The sequence below is a fragment of the Phyllostomus hastatus genome, unplaced genomic scaffold, assembly GCF_019186645.2.
Source record: "Phyllostomus hastatus isolate PE091 unplaced genomic scaffold, TTU_PhHast_1.1 phas_scaffold_46, whole genome shotgun sequence".
NCBI classification, from domain to species: Eukaryota; Metazoa; Chordata; class Mammalia; order Chiroptera; family Phyllostomidae; genus Phyllostomus; species Phyllostomus hastatus.
In genome coordinates, this window is record NW_025334032.1 from 15,213,004 (window position 1) to 15,235,428 (window position 22,425).

The 22,425-nt window shown below is 36.6% G+C and overlaps 1 protein-coding gene across 3 annotated transcripts in view; it reads left to right on the forward strand.

Moving 5' to 3' along the window:
• MYO16 (myosin XVI) overlaps window positions 1-22,425 on the forward strand; it is a 627,599-nt gene that overhangs the window by 505,217 nt on the left and 99,957 nt on the right. For all 3 annotated transcript variants that reach the window (XM_045821913.1, XM_045821912.1, XM_045821911.1), the window contains exon 28: window positions 9,303-9,405. In XM_045821913.1, the coding sequence (XP_045677869.1) occupies window positions 9,303-9,405 (103 nt within the window). The remainder of the gene's footprint in view (window positions 1-9,302; window positions 9,406-22,425) is intronic.

The window sequence follows — 22,425 nt, forward strand, 5'->3', positions numbered from 1 at the left end:
GAATGGGATAATTTTACTTAAACCATAGAGCTTAAAGAGATCTTTTATTTAGGCTTCAACAACAAATGAACATCTGTTTTTTTTCAGTGTAACTAAACAAGCTGTTCTTGTACCTGATAAATACAGGGTATGGCTACCAGTGAATTCTGCAAAATGTGGAGGATGAAAGCACATAGGTTTGAATGTATGCACTGAGTGTGCTCAGCATCTCCTGGGTGTGTATAAAGAGATCAGAAAGCAGCAGGAGTAGTTCCTTTCCCTGCAACCATTATTTCAGCTCCATCATGTATTCAGTCCCCAAAGAGGGGAACAGTTTTAAATGTTCCCTATGGTAGATGGCTCTGGAGTGTTATGCATGCACGGATGGGGTTTCTGTATAGAAAAATATTCTAGGGCTATATTAAAACCAAGTACAAACCTGGCTAAAATAAGTGTTTCATGCTGCAAAGGCTGCTCAGGAAATGAAACCCAGTATATATTTCATGCTGGGACATTTCTAATTCAGTGTTTCATTTTCATCCATTTATTGAATAAGTAGAATGTTGTTACATTGCACAATTAAAATGAAATGGTGGAACTGGCTTTAAGTAAGAGAACTTGAGAGCATTGTTATGTAAATTCTTAGCAGATGCTCTGAATTCATTTTCTTTCTTCTGCATTGTGACACTGGATAATCCCAGGAGCTGAGACATAATTTAGCATTCTTTTTCATTATTTAACTCTCATATATTGTCTATGAGGAGAGCCCCCTGGCTTAATTACATGAAGTATATGAATGGAGGAAGAAAGGAAGGAATACCATAGGATTAAGGCCCTTTCTCCAGGCGATCTGCTTTGCCATGAACTTTGGAAGGAGATGCTGTCAAGGAAATGGCTCTGATTGAAGTGGATGAACTTAGGTTGTGGTCATTCACACCCACCACCTTCATTCACACATCTTGGCTGGTTAGAACCCACAGAAATGGAGACCTGAAAGATCATTCTGGGCATTTTCAGATGAAGGGTAAGGGGCCCTACCAAGGCCTCTCAGTTGGTTCAGTGATTACTGAAGGGGAATTCAGGAATTCCCCTTTCTCCTCCACATTAGCTCCTCTCTCTTCTCCTCACTGTCTACCAGCAGTGATATAAAAGTCAGACACTGAGTGTCCATTTTGCATTCTGTGTTTTAGAATCTTAAGGGTTAATGTTTGTGATGGCATCAAAATAAGAATATAATAATGTTATTAAAATAATAGTAACAAAAACAAGAACAACCACCCACCGCGATGAGAGAGAAACAGGAAGAGGGATGGGGAGGGAGGGAGAGAGAGAAATAGAATATAGTCTTGAGCTAGAAAACTTGGAATTTAAGGTTTTTCCAGGTCCTCTCATTAATATTTCTTATTTATACATTTTCCTGTGTGATGGTTATCTCTATCTTTTCAAGCACATAAATAAAAGGGGAAAAGTGTGTTTTATTTTATCTCCCAAATTAACTTAGTTAAAGCCATCCATATTAGACTCAAAATTCTATAGCCTGGATTAAGATCTTAACTCCATTAGAAACAAAATGTTGAAATTATCATATAACTTCTTTAAATATCATTCTGGGCTTTTTGTGAGAATTCAGTGATGATATGGAGTAGCCTGTCGTTATACCTGACATTTATAAGTACTTTATAAATCTTTGTTAGTTTTCCTCTCTTTTTCCATTTTTCCTTCTTTCTTTCCTCTGTCTCTCCCTCTCTCCCTCCCTTCTTTTTGTCCTCCATGCTCCAATCGCATCTCTAGAGAACACCATGTAGAAGGTAGGGATGTTTCTAACCTTGCCAGTCATCAAGCCCCCAACAGAACCAGTATGGGGTTGTAGGGTGATATCAATGGAAAAGCTTTTCAGAGTGCATCCTTTTCTAATCCCAAGGGCTCCCCTCCTAGGGGGCTCTTGAACCAGGAAGAACATGGGAATGTGAAATATTGTTGTCTTTGAATGGTGTATCCATGTTTCTAAAGATGACAGAAGCCTATTAATCATGATTTAAAAAGAGAAGGGAAATAAGTTTTAATCAGTGGCATAAGCAATAGGTCTAGGGTTGTCATAATAATAATGTAAAGATTTCTTTCTCCCTTAGTAGAGTTATATGTAGATCCTGATGAGTACTGATAAGCTTAATGTTGGTCCCAGTAGATGTATAAATAAACTGTAGAACAAATTTCAGGCCTGAATGATTCAGGAGATTCAAAAGCCATTGCAAAATACATCTAATGTCTACTGCTTGTCCTTCCTGTAAATATAGAGGAAGAGGTCACAGGTACTGAAGAATGGAGATAGGTGAGCACACTGGGAGGTGGATCGGGCAGAAGGCACAACTGATGCAAAGAAATGTGGGAAGTTCCTAAATGGTTTTATTACCTTAAGGCAGAGGAACTCTGGGAAACTGGTCCAAGACAGGATAGAAGGATGGGCAGATACACATGATAAAGGCTCTACAGGGTATGTGGAGCAGTGTGAGCTTCATTATCTCATGTGGATGGGGGATGCTGTGTGATAGCAGAGCCAACCCACTTCAGGACAGATGCTTCAGGGGGCCAAAGCCTGAAAATATAGGTGGACTCTTAAACCCTAATAGTCATGAGAACAAGAGAAAGAACCTGTACACTTAGAGAACACAGAAGATTTTTGTGTGAACTAGATAATTTTTGAAAACTTTGTCTCTCTACTTTCACATCCTTTGCTTTGAAAAGGGGGGAAATGTGCTTTTCTTTCATTGACAAGAACTTCTGCAAGTTCTCTCTCTTCGTGCCTCATTTCTTCTTATCCTTCCTCCCTTGCATATTGAAATAGGTTTTTATTTCTTTTTCAAGCCCACTTGTGATCCTTTCTTTTCATACTTCTATTTTCATGATGGATGTCAGTCCTGTTGCTAGGCAGCTGTTATGCTCAAGTTACTACTCAGCATTCTGCATGCTGGAAATTAGCCCCAAATAGCTAGAAAATCACCTGCAATTATCTTTACCATGAGAGTATGAATATGAGGAGTGAAGAAAACAACCCAGGCAAGTTTGTAGAACCAGTGAAATGTGTCCCTATTTAAAATAGCCAGACCACTATGGTCATGGCATACATGCCAGGTAGAGAAATCTCACTGAGCCCTGTGGGAAATGATCAAGGAAATGGTTATAGAAAAAAATGCATCCCTATCTCATAAGAGCTAAAAATGAATGAAGAAAATAATTTGGAGTAAAATGAAAATATACAAAAATAAGCATGAATTGAATGTAGAATTTGTATGTTTCTACAAATGTTGCCTATAACTGTTGTTGGTTCTTCCTTACCTCTGAAAAATGAAACATCCAAAAAGCTTTGATTAATTTCTACTTCACCCTCATGCTATTGGCCTTTATTTTTATTTATGTGGTGAACCACCAGATCCCAGCAGTTGTGCTTCTTCGCCATTTGCTAATGTCTTGATGCCACAGGCATCCGGTTTCTTTTGTGTCTCTGGCAATGTCTTGATTCCCCAGTCACCAAATCCAGCAGCCCCCTCTCAGTGTGGACATGCTTTAAGCTCTCTGTAACATGTAGTGCTGCTGACCACATCCAAACTCTGCCTTCCCTTGGCTCCTCTGAAATTGGGCAGCCCCAGTCTTGCTTTCCTGCTCCATTCCTCCTTGCTCTGCCCTATGGGCTGCCTTTCTCTTAGTCCTCTAATATAGAGCTCCTGCAACATTTCATTTTCCTCTTTGTGTGGATTATCCATTCCATCCTAATGTTTGGTTCTCCCCAAACATTATTTTGTTGTTCTCAATGAAGTAGCTAAAATATGTCCATGATAAGAAAATGTCAATAGGTCTTGAAATAAGAAAACCACATCTTTTCTGAAATATAATTTTGGCCCCCAAATGTCATCCTTTATATTTGAGCATATGTGGTGAAATTGGAACAGATCTTGGTAATCTATGCATTTCAGGGCAGAGATTCTTGCTTTTAACAGGTGCTCAATAAATATTTGTTGAATAAATTAAATATAAGGAGTTTAGGACTGAAACTTTCACAATAGAATTTTCTTTGTGAATGAAGAGATAAAATCAATACTCAGCAAATAAACTATTACAAAGAAACTGCATTTGAGTTTTGAAGCAGTAGCTTGATATACATACCTTGTATTTTTCTAAGGAAATGAATCTACTATTTCATAGCAGATTTTTTAAATCTGTTAATGAGTTGTCACTAACATGTTTCACATGATTTTTATGATGGCTGCCTAAGCTCTTGTATTATCTCTAGGTCCAGGATGGATATGTTGTCTTAAAACTAAAAGGAACAATCACTTTTGAAAAGAGAAATATTGATTCATCTTTTTCTTTAGGTTCTGCTTTATAGTTCTCTGTTTTTGTTAGCTTTTCTCTGCTTCAACTGCAATCTATCCCTCTCAGCAACCTCAAAATAAATACAACCTATGATGTGGTCTTTCATTTATAAGTTTTGTAAAGTACCCTTATGTATGTCATTATCTTAATATCATCATACTCCCAATACTGTAAGTCTATTAAGGAGAATTTGCCTACTTGAAACTTTGAAGTAGAGGAAGTACTTCATGAATAGTGTACAAGTTAAAGAATTTTTTCAGTAACTGATAGAACTTGCCATGAATACCCATGCATATATATTGGAAATTTAGGATGTAGAATGGTGAGAAGAATTTGAAAGTCCTCAGAGACATGTTCAGAAGAGAAGTGAGACAAGTGGAGCATCTAACACAGCTTTTGGTTAGAAAGAAAGAACCAAATATTCAGCACCATAATGGAAGTAGACTCAATTTTCTAAATGCTCAATACCATGCTATCCAGTCAGACAGAAGGTCATGACAGAAGAAACTGACCCAGTTGAATAACTGTCAACTGGGAAGGGATTAAATGTGGTTCTGGAATTTTGGCTGAATGAGCCCCCGTGAACCACAGGACCCCACTTCTGAACATGGAACTAGATATCCCTCATCTCAAGCCAGGATGAGACAAAAATGGGTTTTCTGGAAGAGTTAACATGTATTTCTTACAGTCAGTTGATTTATTTTGGATGCAGGACAGATGTCAGCCTGAATAGAGAGGTCTTCAGTGGATTGTGGTACCTTTGTCTTAGACAAAAGAGGCTTGGTAGGTATGGGGAATGAGAGCTAGGAAGTCATACCTGTGACCACACCTGTGCTCAGGACCTGTGCTCCAGGATCGTTATTACCATATGGCCTCAGATTGAATTTTCTGTGAGATCATGTTTTAGCCCAGTGATAGACCAGTGACACCACCTATAGGTGACACTCATATCCCAAAAGACAAGGTGATTTTAATTACACTGAAAGAGAGTACCTTACCCTGTCTAAGGTGACATTTTTGTCTTTTCAATTGAAATGTCAGAATTATACCATTTTAGGTGTCAAAAGAACAATATAAAATGAGAAAAAAGACACCAAGAATATGAATTTTGTTCTGACTTGTTAATACTCTATTCAGATACTTGAATTATGCAAATTCAATTCTTGGTGATAATTAACGAAGTTCCAGAATAAGACAATTCAAAGAGAATAAAAAGATAATTTGAGTGATTTCATTTCATTGTGTAACTCTGGCTAAATGGTAGAAATGCACTGATTTTCCTGAGTGCTTGAATGAGTCTGTATTTCATCACAAGTTACTAGTTTACTGTTATAGAAGAGGCCTATTACTAAAAGATTAGAGAGCAGCAAATTATCTCCTCATGTTCTGTGTACTAAAGATTCCTGTTGGGCTCTATCTTTTCGGTTTTTCATAATCAGTTTCTCCTTTTTGCTTTCTAGAACTATCTGGTGCTGTGGGCTTGTTAGTTTCTGCCTAGGCTGTAGCAATGGTGTTGTAGAGATTATTTCTGGAGTTACATTGTCCTGGGTTCAAATTTCAGCTCAGCCAGTCTTACAATCCATCTAAGTGTCCTAGAGCTGCCCTAACAAAGTACCACAAATGAGGTAGCTTAAAAGAATAGAATCTTTCTCATAGTTCTAAAGGCTGGAGGTCTAAATTCAATGTGTCTGCAGACCCATACCCCTTTGAGACTCTGGGTTCAATCCTTCCTCCCCTCTTTTAGCTTCTGGTGGTGGCCTAACATCCTTGATATCCTTGCCTTGTAGCTACATAACTCCAAACTCTGCTTCTCTCTTCACACATCATTTTCCTCTTATTATAAGTACATAGTCATGTTGGATAAGGGCCCATCCTTTACAACATCATCTTAACTTGTTCACATTTGCAAAAACCCAAATTCCAAATAGGGTCCCATTCGCTTATCTGTGGGTGGGTACACAATTCAACCCATACACTTCCTGTGTGAACTTGGGCAAGCGACTTACTTTCTGTGATCTATCAGAAGATTAACATGCGACCTCCTACAGCTATGAGGAGTGTGTAAAGCAACATATGAAAAGTCCCTTGTATTCCCTTCAGTGCTCAAGAAGCATTACTTCCCAACCCCCAAACACCCAGCTCAATTTCTTGGCTTCCCATCATTTATTTGTACTTGCTCCATACAAAAGCAATCTAGCAGACACCATGGAAGGTACAAGGATGACCCCCTGCCCTAGGGAAGCTCACATACTTTGGGGACAGATAGGAATTAAACTACTATTTGTGATACAATGTAGAATTTGTGTAGCATCCTGAGAAGCATGAGTGCTCATGCACACACACACACACACACACACACACACAGGTAACTCTGAGAGAGGGGAGAACTACTCACTAAGTGGTTTGCCAAGGGCCTCACAGTAAATTTGCCACACAGTTGGAACCTGAAGCTATGTCTAGATCCCCAACCCAGTTTCTTTCCTATTCTAAAACATTGTACAATTGTATTGTTTGTCATCTTTGAACCACTCAAACACTGTGAAGCAAAATCCATGTTTGCTCACTGATGCACTGATGTCATACACTGGCATCTTTGGGGGATGCCCATAAACTTTTACACATTCATCTTATTGCCTCTGCCCAATTTACTCCCATACCCCAACCCTCCACACACACAATACTCCATTAGACCCATTTGCTTTCTCTGTTCTACCCTTGACATACATCTTTCTCTTACAGCAATCAAAATATGGCCAGTAAAAAAAAATTGCTACCAACTTCAGTGCCTGCTGGGTAGGAAACCACATTCTTGCCTATTATTTTTTAAATTACTTACTACTTCTATCATCCACAGATCATTTCAGTCCATTCAGTGTGATCAAAATGATGAGCAGGATTTTTTTATCCTTGCCACTGGCACTACAATTTCATGTTCAGTTGCTGTTACTTGCTGTCTTTACTCCTTCCCATACCCTGAATATGACATACAAGCAAAAATCTATACATGAGAAGGAAGGCTTGTTGCTGATGTTGATATGCTTATTTTGTCTGAGTCAAGGTTAGGAAGATTATGACAATTATTAATCTAAGACAAATAATATATAGATAGTCATCAATTTATGATGCTTTGACTTAAAATTTTCAACTTTACAATGGTGCCACAGCAATACACATTCAGGAGAAACCTAACTTCAGATTTTGAATTTTCATCTTTCGCCAGGCTATTGATAGGTCGAATACTCTCTTGTGATGCTGAGCAGCAGTAATAAGTCTCAGCTCCCAGTCAGCTATGTGAGCATGAGGGTAAAAAACTGATACCCTACAGTGTATTCATTGTTAGATGATTTTGCCCAACTGTAGTTCAAGTAAGTTTTGTGTGTGTGTGTGTGCTACAACTTCTTTTTTATTTTCATTTTGTTTTTTGTTGTCTTATTACAGTTGTCCCAATTTTCCCCTGTTGCTGTCCCCAGCCCAGCCCACCCCACCCCTACAGCCAATCCCCACCATGTTGTCCATGTTCTGAGCACCTTTAAGGTAGACTGAGCTAGGCTATGGTATTTGATAGGTTAGGTGTATTATACACATTTTCAACTTCACATACTTTCAGTTTATGGTGGGTTTGTTGGAACACAACCTCATCGTAAGTGGAAGAGCATCTGTACTGAGTTTTCAGTGACAAAGTGACAATGCTAAGGATGTAAGAAAGAAAATAAACGTCTACTATTGAAAAACTCAAATAGGTATGTTTTCACAGTCTGTGTTATAGCCAGAGCCATAGTGACTGCGGCACTGGCTCTCATACAGTGCTCCTCATTTATCTACAGCACTTACAGAAATAAGAAATGTGTGTGAACCTGCTGTGGTTGTCAGTGGGACAGCTCTCAGTCCAATTCTCTCAGTGCTTGGTCAGAGGGAGGGTGTAAAAAACGATGTGTAGGCAATGTACTCCCTTCCTTCATTGCCCTAAGGACACACACAAAAACTCATTTAGAAGCTGCCAAATTTGCTTCTGCAAACTTTAGATGAAATGCTAAGATATTCTATAGAAAAGAACACAAAACTAGGTGATTTCACTCTTAGCATTGAGTTCCCTTAGCAGCCCAACATGAAAATCATACACACAGTTGAACTGGATGGAATTACACAGACCTTTACTTGCTTCTTCTCTCCTCTTTCTCTTCCACTTCCTCCTTCTCCCCTCATCCTCTTCTTCCCTCCTCTTCTCCCTGTTTCTCTTCCTCATCCTCCTCCTTCTCCTAAAGCAGTTGTACTTATATGTCAGGTTTAATACCATAAGTGCAAAGAAAATTTTTACATAGATTTTTCAATTAGGTGATATAATTTTGAAATGAATTTTTAAATAAATTCATAGAAAACTATTTTGGCTAGGGGATGAAAGATCATAATTTAAAGGAAATTTCCAAAACAAAATAAAATACCCTTCTGGAAGATGTAAAACACTCAATTATCTAATACATGGGAAGAAAGCTAGTCTGACTCTCACTTAACTAATAATTCTGAGTGTTTTGATATTCCTTTATTAGAGATTCTAACTATTTTGAGGTTCACTCTCAAATAGGAATAAAAATGCTGGAATTTCTTAAAATATATATATTTTAAAAATCATTCTAAATATTTAAGTGAAAACCAACAGATTAATTTTCCTTCCCTTCAAAGTTTGTTTTGCTACCTGATTTGCATCACTGTATGATAGTGTTAAACATTCATTAAAGGATTCACAATATATTTAATTTAAAAGTCACTTTCCTTGTAAAAGATGTGTTGTTTCACAGTCACCTATTAAAGGCACCATTGATGGAGTATGTATAGACACGTGGAATAAAGTAAAACAGGGAAAAATTTAAGAAACAGTGTAACAAAGACAACTCTGTTGCGTATAATCATTGGCTTGATGGCTTCAGTCACTGCCTTCACATCCCTGCTGCTTTTCACAGGTATAAGCCCTTGGTGGAGACACTCCCCAGCGAGAAGAAGAAACTGTCTGCTGAGGAGAAATGCCGACTTGTTCTCCAGCAGTGTAAATTACAAGGCTGGCAGGTTAGTGACCTACAGGCTACTAACATACCAGTTAGGGTTTTAAATAAGTGAGCTGAGTCATTGTGGGGAGCCACTGGAGTCTCACTGGCAAAAACAAATTGCTTTGATGTGTTTGACCAGGCGAGACACTAAGTGTATTCCCTGGAAGCACATCAGTCTTTCTGATTTCCGGGTTTCAGCAGCCCACAGCAAACACACAGAGGAAGCCAACAGGGCCCTGCACTGCACAGCACAGAAGTTCGTAAAGCCCCAATCAGTGTGTCCACGTTGCAGATTTAAACATTGTCAGCAAAGCTTTTGGAAGGATCCGAAAGGCAGCAGAAGCCAGAGGAACCAAACTGTGAGGACAGTGTTGATTTCGTTGGCTCTTAGCTGGGACCTTACGAGTGTTCTTTAGACCTCGCCTCCCTTGGCTCCTCAAGGCTTATTCAGGTTTTTTTTTTTTTTTTTCTGTTTCTTACCTACCACATACTGAAAATGTCACTGTCCTTTCAGCCTCATTTAATGGCAAAATCTTCATAATTGGAAACATTTAATTATGCCCTGTGGTCCTTTTGGTTGGCAGAACCCAGGGGCCCACTGGAGGAATAGCTGGACTTCCAGAAGGAGGAAGTAACATGAAACAGAATAACACAGGAAATACTCCCCAGAGACAGTAGGACCCTGTGGAGTTTGTTTATTACCTTAAACAACTGTGTGCCACCTTACTAGGGTAAGGAAGAGGAGATTTACAACGTAAAGGAATCAAGAAGTTACCATAAGAGCAATAATGGGAAACGAAGTCCAATGCACCAGAAATTATTGGGCGTTTCTAGCTATAAAATAACTGTAAGTGCTTCAGTGGCAAAGTGCGCAGTGAATACTAAATAGTTTTGGCAAAACATAACAATTAATGGGAAGTTGATATAAATCTCATTTTAAAAATGATAGGTAGAGAAGGAAATTCCTGGCTTTTCTACTATATTGAGCATTTTTCTTTTAAGTAGTAAATGGATGTTGAATTTTTTTAAAAAATGATAAGGAAAACTTCTATAGGTGAAAAATACATGGCAATCAATGGGGCCCCAAACAAAGTCTTCACTTCAGAAATGGAGTGAGCAGAGGGTTCAGAACTGCTGACTGTGTCCGAAAGTGGCTCGATCGAGGCGAACAGCCGGAGACTACGGACTTGTCACCAGCATACTCGTTCCTCTGTGCCAAAGAACTAAGGGCCTAGAATTGTAGCACTGATGAGTAATGATTTGGTTGTCTTGTGCTACCCAAACTTATTTCTTTATTATCTTTTTTCTTAATTTCCTTCTTTTTAATAAAACTAATAATGGAGTTGAACTTTAAATAACAGTGTGAAATAGGAGGTTTATACAGTTCTAGTAGTCATGGATGCGCATCCTGTCAAAAGATTGGATCAAAAAGAAAGAGAAAGGAAAAATTACTAACAGAATAATGTAAACTAGTCACTCTGGAGTCAGTGGGAGCCATATATAGAATTGTTTATCAAGCCAGTAGATTAATTTAAGTCATTTCAACCGAATCATTGCTGGAGTTCTTAAGTATTTGGATAATAGTGGTTCATAAATAAGTAATGCTAAGATATTTTGTGTGTGTTTTTTTTTACTTTAAAGAATTCTCACAGATAAGAATAATTTAAAAAAATAATATTGAGAAAGAAAGTTGAGTTGTAGAAGAAAGGTAAAAAAGTCTGGAATAATTCCTCCACTAAGAAAGTGACCACAATAACTGACTAGCCATCAGTTCTCTGATACATCTGAGAGAGAGAGAGAAAAAGGAGGTAGGGAGGGAGGGAGAAAGGGAGGGACAAATAAAGAGACAGAGAGAAAGAAACATTAATGTGAGAAACACATGCCGCAACTGGGTATCAAACATACAGCCTAGGTATATGCCTTGACTGGGAATGGAACCTCCAACCTTTTGCTGTATGGTATGATTTCTGAGCAAATAAACCAACAGGCTAGGTCTAAGAATTTTTTAAAATTTATTTTTGACCTGGAAAGTTGGATTTCTGTTTGAAAAACTAAGTATTTGTTGAAATGTGTTGATAGTTGCAGGAAGAGTTACTATCACTCTCTCCTGGGTGGTTGATCCAGACAAGGGTAAATAGGAGCTGTTTGAAGCAATGGTAAGATCCTAATGGATGGTTATTGTATCTGTAGCATTATTCCCAAATTGCTAAGAGTTATAATGTATGTTTCTATGAAGCAGGCAGTGTTCATCCTTTGGTTCTGAATGGCTAACATAAGTTGTTATTCTTTTCCATACATTTAAAAGCAATGCTAGAAGATAGAAATCAGAGTTTTCTTTTGCTATGTGAACCTTAAAGAGTGTTAGCTAGAAATTCAATTCTCTTTACTAAAACTATGACTCTTGTATTATTGCTCTGATGAGTCTTGAAGATCTCAGGCAATTTCTTCATGTTTCCTTGATATTAATCAGATTCTATTCAGCAAAGCCTCTGAATCAGGGGTGTCCAAACTTTTGGCATCTCTGGGCCACAGTAGAAGAAGAAGAGCTGTCTTAGGCCACACATTAAACATACAAACATTAAGGACTGATGAGCAAAAGAAAAAAGTTTGAAGTAAATTTATGATTTTGTGTTGGGCCACATTCACAGCCATTCTGGGCAGCCAGTTGGACACCCCTATGGCATCAGTATAGGATTCTAAATCCATAGTTCTCACACTTTTGTACATTGTAGCAATTGTGTAAGTGGTGGTGAACACCACCATTTCCTTGTTTCAGGTGAGCATAGAGACATCTTACCTACAGTGCTACTGTGTTTATTTACTCATCTGTGTGTGCTATTTATTCTTCGCATAGTTGTGGCTTTAGAGTCAGTATGTGAGGCAGTGGGGGAAAGGCAATGTTATTTTAATATTTCATAAATAATGATTCATCTCTTCTATAAAAACTATTAAAATTTTATTTTTATTTATTTGATTTAAGTCTAATAACATCTCTGAGTAGAAAAAAAGGAAATTAGGCAGGGTGAGCAGTAATGCCCTCATTTTAAATGTGAGGGAATAGAATCTTAGAAATCAGCACACTGATCAAAATATTAAGTGTAGTTAATATTTAGTTTCAGTAGAAAGGCCACTTTGCTGACACTGGCATCTAGGTCTTCCCATGCTCTGTTCTTTCCACTGCATTTAACTTGATCTATATCTTTTAATGTAACCATCCAAAGTCCTTTTATTCAGGTTACAGAACTTGAAAGACATAGACCATGCATCACAATTTGAGCTTTGATCAAAGGCACTTACATATTCCTTTATCAGTCTAAGCAGATTGCTCCTTGTAGTTAGTATATTTTTAATGTTCATAACTCACTTGGTAGATGAAGGGAAGAAAAGCTGGCTGCTTTCTGTTGCAGGCCAATTCTGATCAGAATCATTCTTACCCAAACTGTCAGCCAAATGACCCCTAAATAGTACAGCACAGCACTCTTCGACTCTAATTTCTAGCTGCATCTTGGAAAGATAAAGGAGACAAAGTAAAGGAAGGGAAGATGGAGAAAGAGGAGAACTAGAACCAAGTTAAGTGTTTGATTTTATAAAGTGTTTGATATCAATTCCAGACCTGAGAGTTGAGACTTCGATGCCCTTCAGGCCATCCACAAGAAATTCCAGGGTTGAGAGAAGATTCATGGGTGGTGCTGATTGACAGACAAGTCATAGGATAATATTGGTTCCAAATCACTACTTCAGCAAAGACAGTTTGAGAACAATCTTAATTAAACTATTTTGGTAAATCCATCAATTTTGCAGTATGCTAAGCTTTGCTCACTATCATATTTTAAATTTTCACCTTCCTCCAATTCCCTTTTAGCTTTTGTTCCCTTTTTTCTGCTCCATTCTCATTTCTTAGATAGCACACCTTCAACAAAATCATTGATTGTCTCTTGCACTAGCATGAAAACTCCATCAAAAAGGATTATTATCTGTCAGTTTACTGCTGTGTGTCCAACAAAGGAGACAGAGAAAGATGTATGGTAGATATTTGTTCATATGTGCTGGGCCAATAAATGAGTCTTTGTCAATAAAAAATTTTTTTCTAAATGATACTAAAATTTTTTCTAAATGATACTAAAATTTTTTTCTAAATGATACTAAAATTTTTTCTAAATGATAAATAAATTTCATATGGATACATACACTATAGGAACTTTTAAAATCTATAATAATTCACAACGAAAACCTAACACTGATAATATTTAGGGAATCATTTTGAGATCATACCTAAATGGAATTTTGGCTTATATTTATGTTTAGTAAATACTTGTATTCATTGCATTACTTCTGTAATTAAAAAAAGATTTTTAAAATTTATAACTGCTATGTAAATACAATTTTAGTAGAATATTGTACAGGCTCAATTTTCAGTATTTGTGAAAAAAAAACTGCAAATCACACTGACTGTGTTTTGCTCTAAAGCATTTTGCTTTCAAATAACAGTTAACCTTTTGTATATTGTACACCATTAGCTCTCACTTCTCAAAGGAATCTTTAGTCATCTTTTACATGATCTGACTGGTAACCACAAATTTTGGCAAAGTCACTGATGTTACTATTACCTTAACATACTCAACACTGCTGCTTTAACATACAATGTTTTTATTTTGAAGAAAAGTGAAGGAAAATCAGGATGTATTGTTGGCCGGAAAGAGTCCTATGTGGTGGTATTTTCTTGTTCATGTTTATGAAATGGCTTATTTTAAAAAATTCGGTGCACTGGTCAGAGCTTTGTCCTTATTTCAAGACAGAATTTAAATTGTTCAAAAAGGAATGGCAGGTTCTCAAAATGAATTGAGTAGACTCTACATGACTAACTTCCAGTACTGTTTTCTTTCTCACCAGATATATTTTTCTTTGTGAAACAAAGAATCAGTGGATTACTTCATTTGTCAGGAAAAAATTTAAATAGTTTGAATTAAGCCATTGTTTGAAAACAAGTAAAATTAAACCATTAGTTATTAACATTCTGCTATTTTTTAATTATTCAGGTATTTTATTTATCTTAATGTATACATATTTAGTTCAGCCTTACTTTAGGATAACTGAAAATAATGCCTCCAGAACTATGTACATTTAATCAAACACTCACTGCCCTGATTCCTTCAAGCCATAAAAAAGTGACTGGCAGGCATGTAGGGCCATGTGGGACATGCTTGTTTTACCATGTTATATCATTTATGTAAAGTGAAAACTTTTGAAACTAATTCTAAGTGGAAAAATAAATGGTATAATCTGATTTTCACACATTTTATATGAATCAACTGGTTATAGGATGATTTCTTCTGTGTAGTTATTTGAATGCTATATTCATTTTAAAGCCATCTGGAGAGATGACGAATGGGGAAACAAATCTGTCAGAGTCAGTTCACGCGATGCCAGGGGTGCCACTTCAGAACACAGACACTTGCAGAGCTCAAGAAAAGTCAGGACTGGGGAACAGGCTGGTGCCCCTGTTTAAAACCTTCACAGCCATACATTTCATTGTCGTTTCAAACAGATTTCTAAAACCTCAGAGTGGGGGATGCTTTGTGGACAAAGAAGAGTATCCTGTGTTGTTACCGTGAAGTAGGTGCCCATGATACCTGCTACAGGAATTGTGGAAGGAGAAATTTAGATTATGACCTTAGAGAAATCTTACATAGCCTCTAACATTGTAAGGATGAAGATTCAGACAAAGGAAAACTTGGTAACTAGTTCAAGATTATTCACTCAGGAAATGAGAAACTAAATTAGAACTTCAACTTCATCTCAACTACCCACATGATATGATACTTCCATGTGTGTCTGTGTCTGTGTGTGTGAAAAAGAGAGAAACAGAGAGAGAGAGAGACTAAAAGAAATAACAAAAGGTGCTCACAAAAAACACAGTCCCAATTTTTAGTGAAATCTGCTTGTTTTCTATTTGTGTTTATCTACTAACAAAAAATTACAATAATTAGCCTGACCAGTGTGGCTCAGTTGGTTGAGTGTCATCCTGCAAAGTGAAAGGTTATGAGTTTGATTCCCAGCCAGGGTATGTGCCTGGGTTGTGGATTCAGTCACTGGTAGGGGTGTGTGCAAGAGGCTAACGATCAGTTTCTCTCTCACATTGATGTTTCTCTTTCTTCCCCCCCCAAAAAAAATAAATAAATAAAATATTTTAAAAATTACAATAATTAATTTATTATTATCTTCTAATGTAATTTTCAATGAATAGCTTAGATTTCATTGTGTCTCTGTAAAATAATGGTGTTTGAAGGATTCATTCTTATAGTGCTGAGAACTGCAAGATTAACATTTTCCCATACCATTAAATAAAATCAGTTGGATCAAAGATTTATTATTTTATTAATCTAAAATAATACGGTAGAGAAAAGATAATAAAAGTAAGAGCAAGAAACTGTTAAAGTTTTAAGCACCCTCCACTTTTTTTTATATATATTCTAAGATAAGACAATTGCATTAGGGCCCTTGGCTCTTATTAGTACAATAAATTAATGGTTTATAACCTTTGTTTTATTACTCAAGGAGCACTTCATAAATCAACTATAAGTACAAGCTAGAAAATAGCCTATAAAATTATTCTCTCATATTCCTTCTCTTTCTCTGGAATTATTAATGTTGCAAATAATAGACTTTAGGGATCTAAGAGTATCTCTTGGTATTATGTGCATTATAACTGGGATCACTATATTTGCACATATATTTATTTTACTTTTTCTCTGGTACTAAACACTTACATATATATATGAACACATTTTCATAAATGCATTTATTCTTGATACGAAAATTGAAAAATAGAGAAAATTAAAGAAGAAAATACATTCATAATTGAATTGATCTGTCTAGAGATAACTACTCCTAATGTTTTGTGGCTATTGAGTCAGTTTTTAAAATAATATAACAGATGTTTCATTCTTGGTGACTGTATCTGTTTCCTTTTTCACAATAAACTTTACATAGACAAATAGTACATCTCCTTTTTTCTTATATATTTTTCTACTGTGTGTGTGTATGTTTTACTATTACATCTCTTTCATAGTTTGGCACAGAGTAGACACTCAGCCAATATTTGTTGAGTGAATAAATGAATGAACTTCCTAATTATTATCACATGTTCTGTTTGGAAATATAGGTATTTACATCAAGCCTTGCTGACATGTGTGGTAGTTTCTCCTTTACAGTAATTTTATACTTTTCTTCTCAACCTCATTACACAAAAGGCAAGACCCTGAGAAGAAGGCACTTAACAATTACCAAGTAAAAACTGGCTGTGCCTATTCCTAATCCAACTTTCATCTCTAAGAAATCAGTCTAATTTTCTCTAACTCCAGGTTGAATGATTGCTTGAATAAACACGCATTTATTGAGTACCATTTATGTTCCTGAAGTTCCATAAGACAATGCAATGTAATGTTAAGATGGAATGACATGTCCCTTTTCCACGGGGATTACAGTCAAGTGCAGTAGAGGTGGAACCATGAACAGTAAACTAATAAATAATTATAAGTTAGGATTTATGCTGGAATGGAACCAGTAATGGAACCACTGTGACAACAAATCAAAGTTGCCATAGTTTATATGTGGCAGTGATTAGGAATGTCATCTCCAAGAGGAACCAATGTAGGCTGAGATCTGAAGGATAAGAAGGGTCTTGTGAATGGACAGGTCAGGAAAGTGGAATCTCGGGGTAGGACCAGTAGGGGCCAAGACCCTTAGAGGAAGGCAGCCTGAGAGAACTGATGAGAGAAGAATGGCTGGAGCACTGAGGACCAGTGAGAGGAAGACACAGAATGCTCTATACCAGTGTTTTTCAACCTTTATTTTTTCACTAATTCCCCACTAAAAACAAAAATTAATGAGAGCATTCCAGCCAAGATGGAGGTGTAGACAGAAATGCTTCACTTCCTCATACAATAAAAAAAAAAAGTAACAACTAATTTAAAAACAAAGAACAACCAGAACTGAAAGAAATATTTTCATGGAAGTCCAACAACTAAAGAGTTAAAGAAACATTCACCCAGATTGTAGGAGGTGTAGAGACTGGCAACCAGGCTGAGAGAACACAAGGCAAGGTGGTAGCTGGCAGACCATGCTGGTGATCCCACATTTTCCCACAGACAAGCCCATGGGAATAACAGGTGAGCAAGACAGATCGAGAAACCCAGGGTGTCAGTGTGGGAAACTAAAGACTCAAAACACCAGGCTGTAAAAAAAAATCTGTGGGGGTGTGGCAGCGAAGAAACCCCCAGTCTCACAGGAGAATTCATTGGAGACATCCACAGGATCCTAAAACATACACAAACCCACCCACCTGTGAATCAGCACCTGAAAAGGCACAACCCTCTTGTGAGAAGCAAGGGAAGTGAGGGAAAGTGGGAGGAGAGCAGAGCAAGCAGCATTGTTCTCTCTCTGACTCCTCCATCACAGACAGTGCACCAACGCAGCAAAGAGCATTGCTCCACCCTGGCGAATACCTAAGGATCCACCCCTTATCATGTAACAGGTGTGCCAAGACAAAGAAATATGGCCCAAATGAAAGAATGGATTAAAACTCCAGAAAAAGAATTAAGCAATGAGGATATACAGAACCTGTCTGATGCCGAGTTCAAAACATTGGTAATCAGGATGCTCACAGAACTGATTGAGCTTGGTCACAAAATAAAGGAAGAAATGGAGGCTACACAAAGTGAAATAAAGGAAAAAATACAGGGAACCAAGAGTGAAGAGAAGGAAAACTGAACTCAAATCAACAATTTGGAATAAAAGGAAGAAATAAGAGTCCAACCAGAACAGAATGAAGAAACAAAAATGCAAAAAAAAAAATGAGGAGAGACTTAGGTGCCTCAGGGACAACTTTAAGTGTTCCAACATCCAAATCATAGGAGTGCCTGAAGGAGAAGAGGAAGAGCAAGAAATTGAAAACTAGTTGAAAAAATAATAAAGGAAAACTTCACAAATTTGGTGAAGGAAATAGACTTCCAGGGAGTCCATAAAACCCAGAGAGTCCCAAAGAAATTGGATCCAAAGAGGAGCACACTAAGATACATCATAATTAAGATGACTAAGATTAAAAATAAGGAGAGAATCTTAAAACGCAGCAAGAGAAAAGAAGATAGTTGCCTACAAAGGAGTTCCCCAAAAGCTATCAGCTGATTTCTCAAAAGAAATCTTGCAAGCAAGAAGGGACTAGAAAGAAGTATTCCAAGTCATGAAAGGCAAGGACCTACATTTGAGATTACTTTATCCAGCAAAGCTATCATTTAGAATGGAAGGGCAGATAAAGTGCTTCCCAGATAAGGTCAAGTTAAAGGAGCTCATCATCACCAAGCCCTCATTATATGAAATGTTAAAAGGACTTATCTAAGAAATAAGAGATCAAAAACTATGAACAGTAAAGTGACAACTCACAACTATCAACAAAGGAACCTAAAAAACAAAAACTAAGCACAACCAGAACAGGAACAGAATCACAGAAATGGAGATCACATGGAGGGCTATCAGTGGGGATGGGAAGAGGAAGAATGGGAGGAAAAGGTACAGGAAATAAGAAGCAGAGTAGGTAGGCACAAAATAGACAGGGGGAGGTTAAGAATAGTATAGGAAATGGAGACACCAAAGAACAAATATGTATGACCCAGGGACATGAACTGTGGGTGTGGGGCGGGAATGCTGGAGGGTGGGGGGAGGGGCGGTGAAAGGAGGAGAGGGATAAAGGGGAGAAAAAATTGGAACAACTGTAATAGCATAATCAATAAAATATACTTTAAGACACAGCAAAAATTTAATGAGAAAATTACTAAGGAATTTAGTGCTGGGTGGGAGAGAATTTTAGCTATTACAAAGGTTTGTGGCCTTTCAACAATCAATCTTCCTCATCAATTTATGTCTCTTAACAACTACTAAAAAATGGTCATTCTGGTACCTAATCCAATTTCATTTCTTATATATCTATCTAATTTTCTCCAATTCCAGGTTTATTCAGTCCTTCAACAAGCCTTTATTGAGCACCTATTGTATGCCACAAACCTTGTAATAACTAAGGTTTTGTTTTGTTTTGTTTTGTTTTGTTTTTTTCCAATCAAGAACCCTCTGGGGGCAGAACCACCATGTTGAAAATGGATGCTTAGAGACAAGTAGGGGCCAGAGCCAGCAAAACCTTATGTGAGTCAAAGCACAACATTCTTTTTCAATTTCCACATGAAGCTATCAATAAGCTTTAAAGAGTGTGGTAACATGATCTTATTTATACTTTAAACACACAAAAAATTGTATGCTGGAGAGCAAGAATAGAGCTAGGAAACCAGTTAACAAACTAATATAGTAGCCTAGAGAAGGTAGAGTGATGCTGAATAGGACAAAGGGGGTAGGTGAGTCAGAGAAGGGTCAAGAGGCATCCTCACAGGGGCCTTCAATAAATAGACCTACTAAAATAAATTATGTTGAGTTGAAGAGTGGATTCTCCTTTACAACCAAAATATTAACTTCAGTCAGGAATATACCCAAGCTCTTATTAACAAGTATGAATTTGCTGCACAAAATATATGGAGCTCTAAATGATGGAAAAGATCTGGCCCTTTAAAAATTGAGAGCAAAAGACAATTCACAAATATAAATGTAAATGAGTCTTAAAGCAAACCTTAACATATCACAGAATGAATACGTGGAAAATTTGGAAAGCTATATAAATATATTTTAATATCTAAAATGCTCTTAAGAATGAACAACATAAGATCAGATGCCTGGCATGGAGTGCCATGAGTATTCATATTTTTAGAATTAAAGCAAACATCAAAATACATAACTGGCAGTGACTCAGCCATTGCTGGTGGTAGATGGGCTCCCAATCTATGTCTATACGTGCCCCAATGAGTACCGTGGGCTGTGATTGTGTTTATGCTACTATTAATCACTTATAACATACACATTCGACAGGGAAGGTAATTATTGACATTATGGACAGCATTTTGTTAAGAAGAAAGACTAAAAGTGCTCCCTATGTGAATATATTACTTATCCAATATATTTTCCTCTTGATTTTGAAATTAATCAGTCTTGTTTGGGTTTGGCTTGGGATTGCTTTTTACAATGTGTCATTTTGGGGGGTGAGGGAGAAGAGATGTGTTTTTTTAAGCACCCTTGACCACACTGATGTGATTTCCATAATGAAATAATATATAGGATCACACAGTGCGCAATTCACTGGGATGCTCAAAATAGTAGTTATTATTCATCACTGCTCACTGTATGGGTCATACTATTCTAGGTGAGAGTAATTAATTTTTCTTAACCTGTAATTATATGTAATTCAAGCCAAACCACCTTCTTCAAATAGCAGAAGATACAGTACTCCATTAGATGTGTATAGCTATAATTATCTTTTCTATGTTGAAGTTAAATTTCAAGAATAGACTATTTATAACAAAGAGAACTTGTATTTTAGTATAAATGTATCCTTTGAGAATGTTTAAAAGTATTTTCAGAGCTAGGCTGAAAATTCTAATATTTCTATTTAGTAATTTTTCAAAGTTACCATGAAAATAAAAAAATGTCGAAATGTTAATTGTAAAATTATACACATACAAAATAATGGTCATCCTTAGAAACTTAATGAATCAAAGAAGCAAATCATGGAAACATGTGAATTCAGCCGAGAAGATGAATTTTAGTTAAATGTTGTTTTACTAAAACTTCTTCAAAGGATAGATGGTATTCTGTTCATCCTTGTGGTCTGAGAGCCTGGCATAGGGCCTGGGATCAGGAAGACCCTTGGAAAATATTTGATTTATGTATGGATGATGAAGAAATAGATGGTTAAGAGAGACACACATGGCATCAATGGATGAATAAATGTGGGACAAGGAAAATCAGGAAAGATAAAAGATACAGTGTACCTAAGAGCTGTGTGAAAATGATATAGAACCAGGAATGAGTGAAGGACCTTTCATAGCATGCATATGGAAATACTGGGGTTTTGGGAGCTGGTTCTATTTGGAAGAGATTGCATGATAGGTACAGAGAGTACTTTCTGTGGTAGAAGTAGAATGAACAGTGCTTTAAAGGAGCACAGTGACATTCTCAGATCAGCAGAAAGGAAAACAAATCTGATGGAAGAGTGATGGAGACATCAAGTCACATAAAAGAAACAGTATATTGTTCATAACACATCAATAAAGCTATTTATAAAACTGGCAACAAAATCACATGGTAAGTCACTTTAAAAGATACCAGGGCATTTTTTTAAGAATGCTAATATTATAATGAAAAAAGATAGCTGCTTTTAATGCAAATATAATTTTATATATCTTATCTTTAAATGGGAAGTGTTTATCATAATGATGCTAATGATTTAGAGCAATAAAGATTAAAATTTTTAAAGATTCACTTTTTAATAGTAATAATGGAAATTAAGCATTTTTGCAGCAAAACATAAGCATTGACAATAAACCCTTTCTCATTAAAATATATAGTAATTATTAATAAAGTATCTCCATAATTATAGATATGAAGGGATATATCTAACACTGAGAATAATAGTAACATATTCAATAAGAACTCTGTGCATAGAATGCTATAAACCCTTGAGAGTGTCTACAGAAGTTTCACATTGATTTTCTGTTCTCAGGAGCATGTGGGAAGTTGAAATAACTGTAAATAGCATCTCTTTTTAGAGGAGTAAAAAGTGTTAGACCTTCAGAAATTAAGAAAGGTCATATTATGGAGGGCTTTGAATGCTAAACCTAGAAGTATGCATTTTAGCTTACAGCTGATACAGAATAATTGATTCTGGAAGATTAATAAATTGGAGGTAATGTGCAAGGTTAATTGAAGAGCAGGTAAAGAATTAGAAGATGAGATGCATTCCAGATTTTGGTTTGCAATAGTCCTATACCAAAAGTCTTTATTTCCTGAACTACAGTAGATGAATTTTTATAAAATAAATGAATTCAAATAGTTCAAATAGATTTAATTTTTGATTTCATTATTTTATGTGAATTTTTATAAATATGTG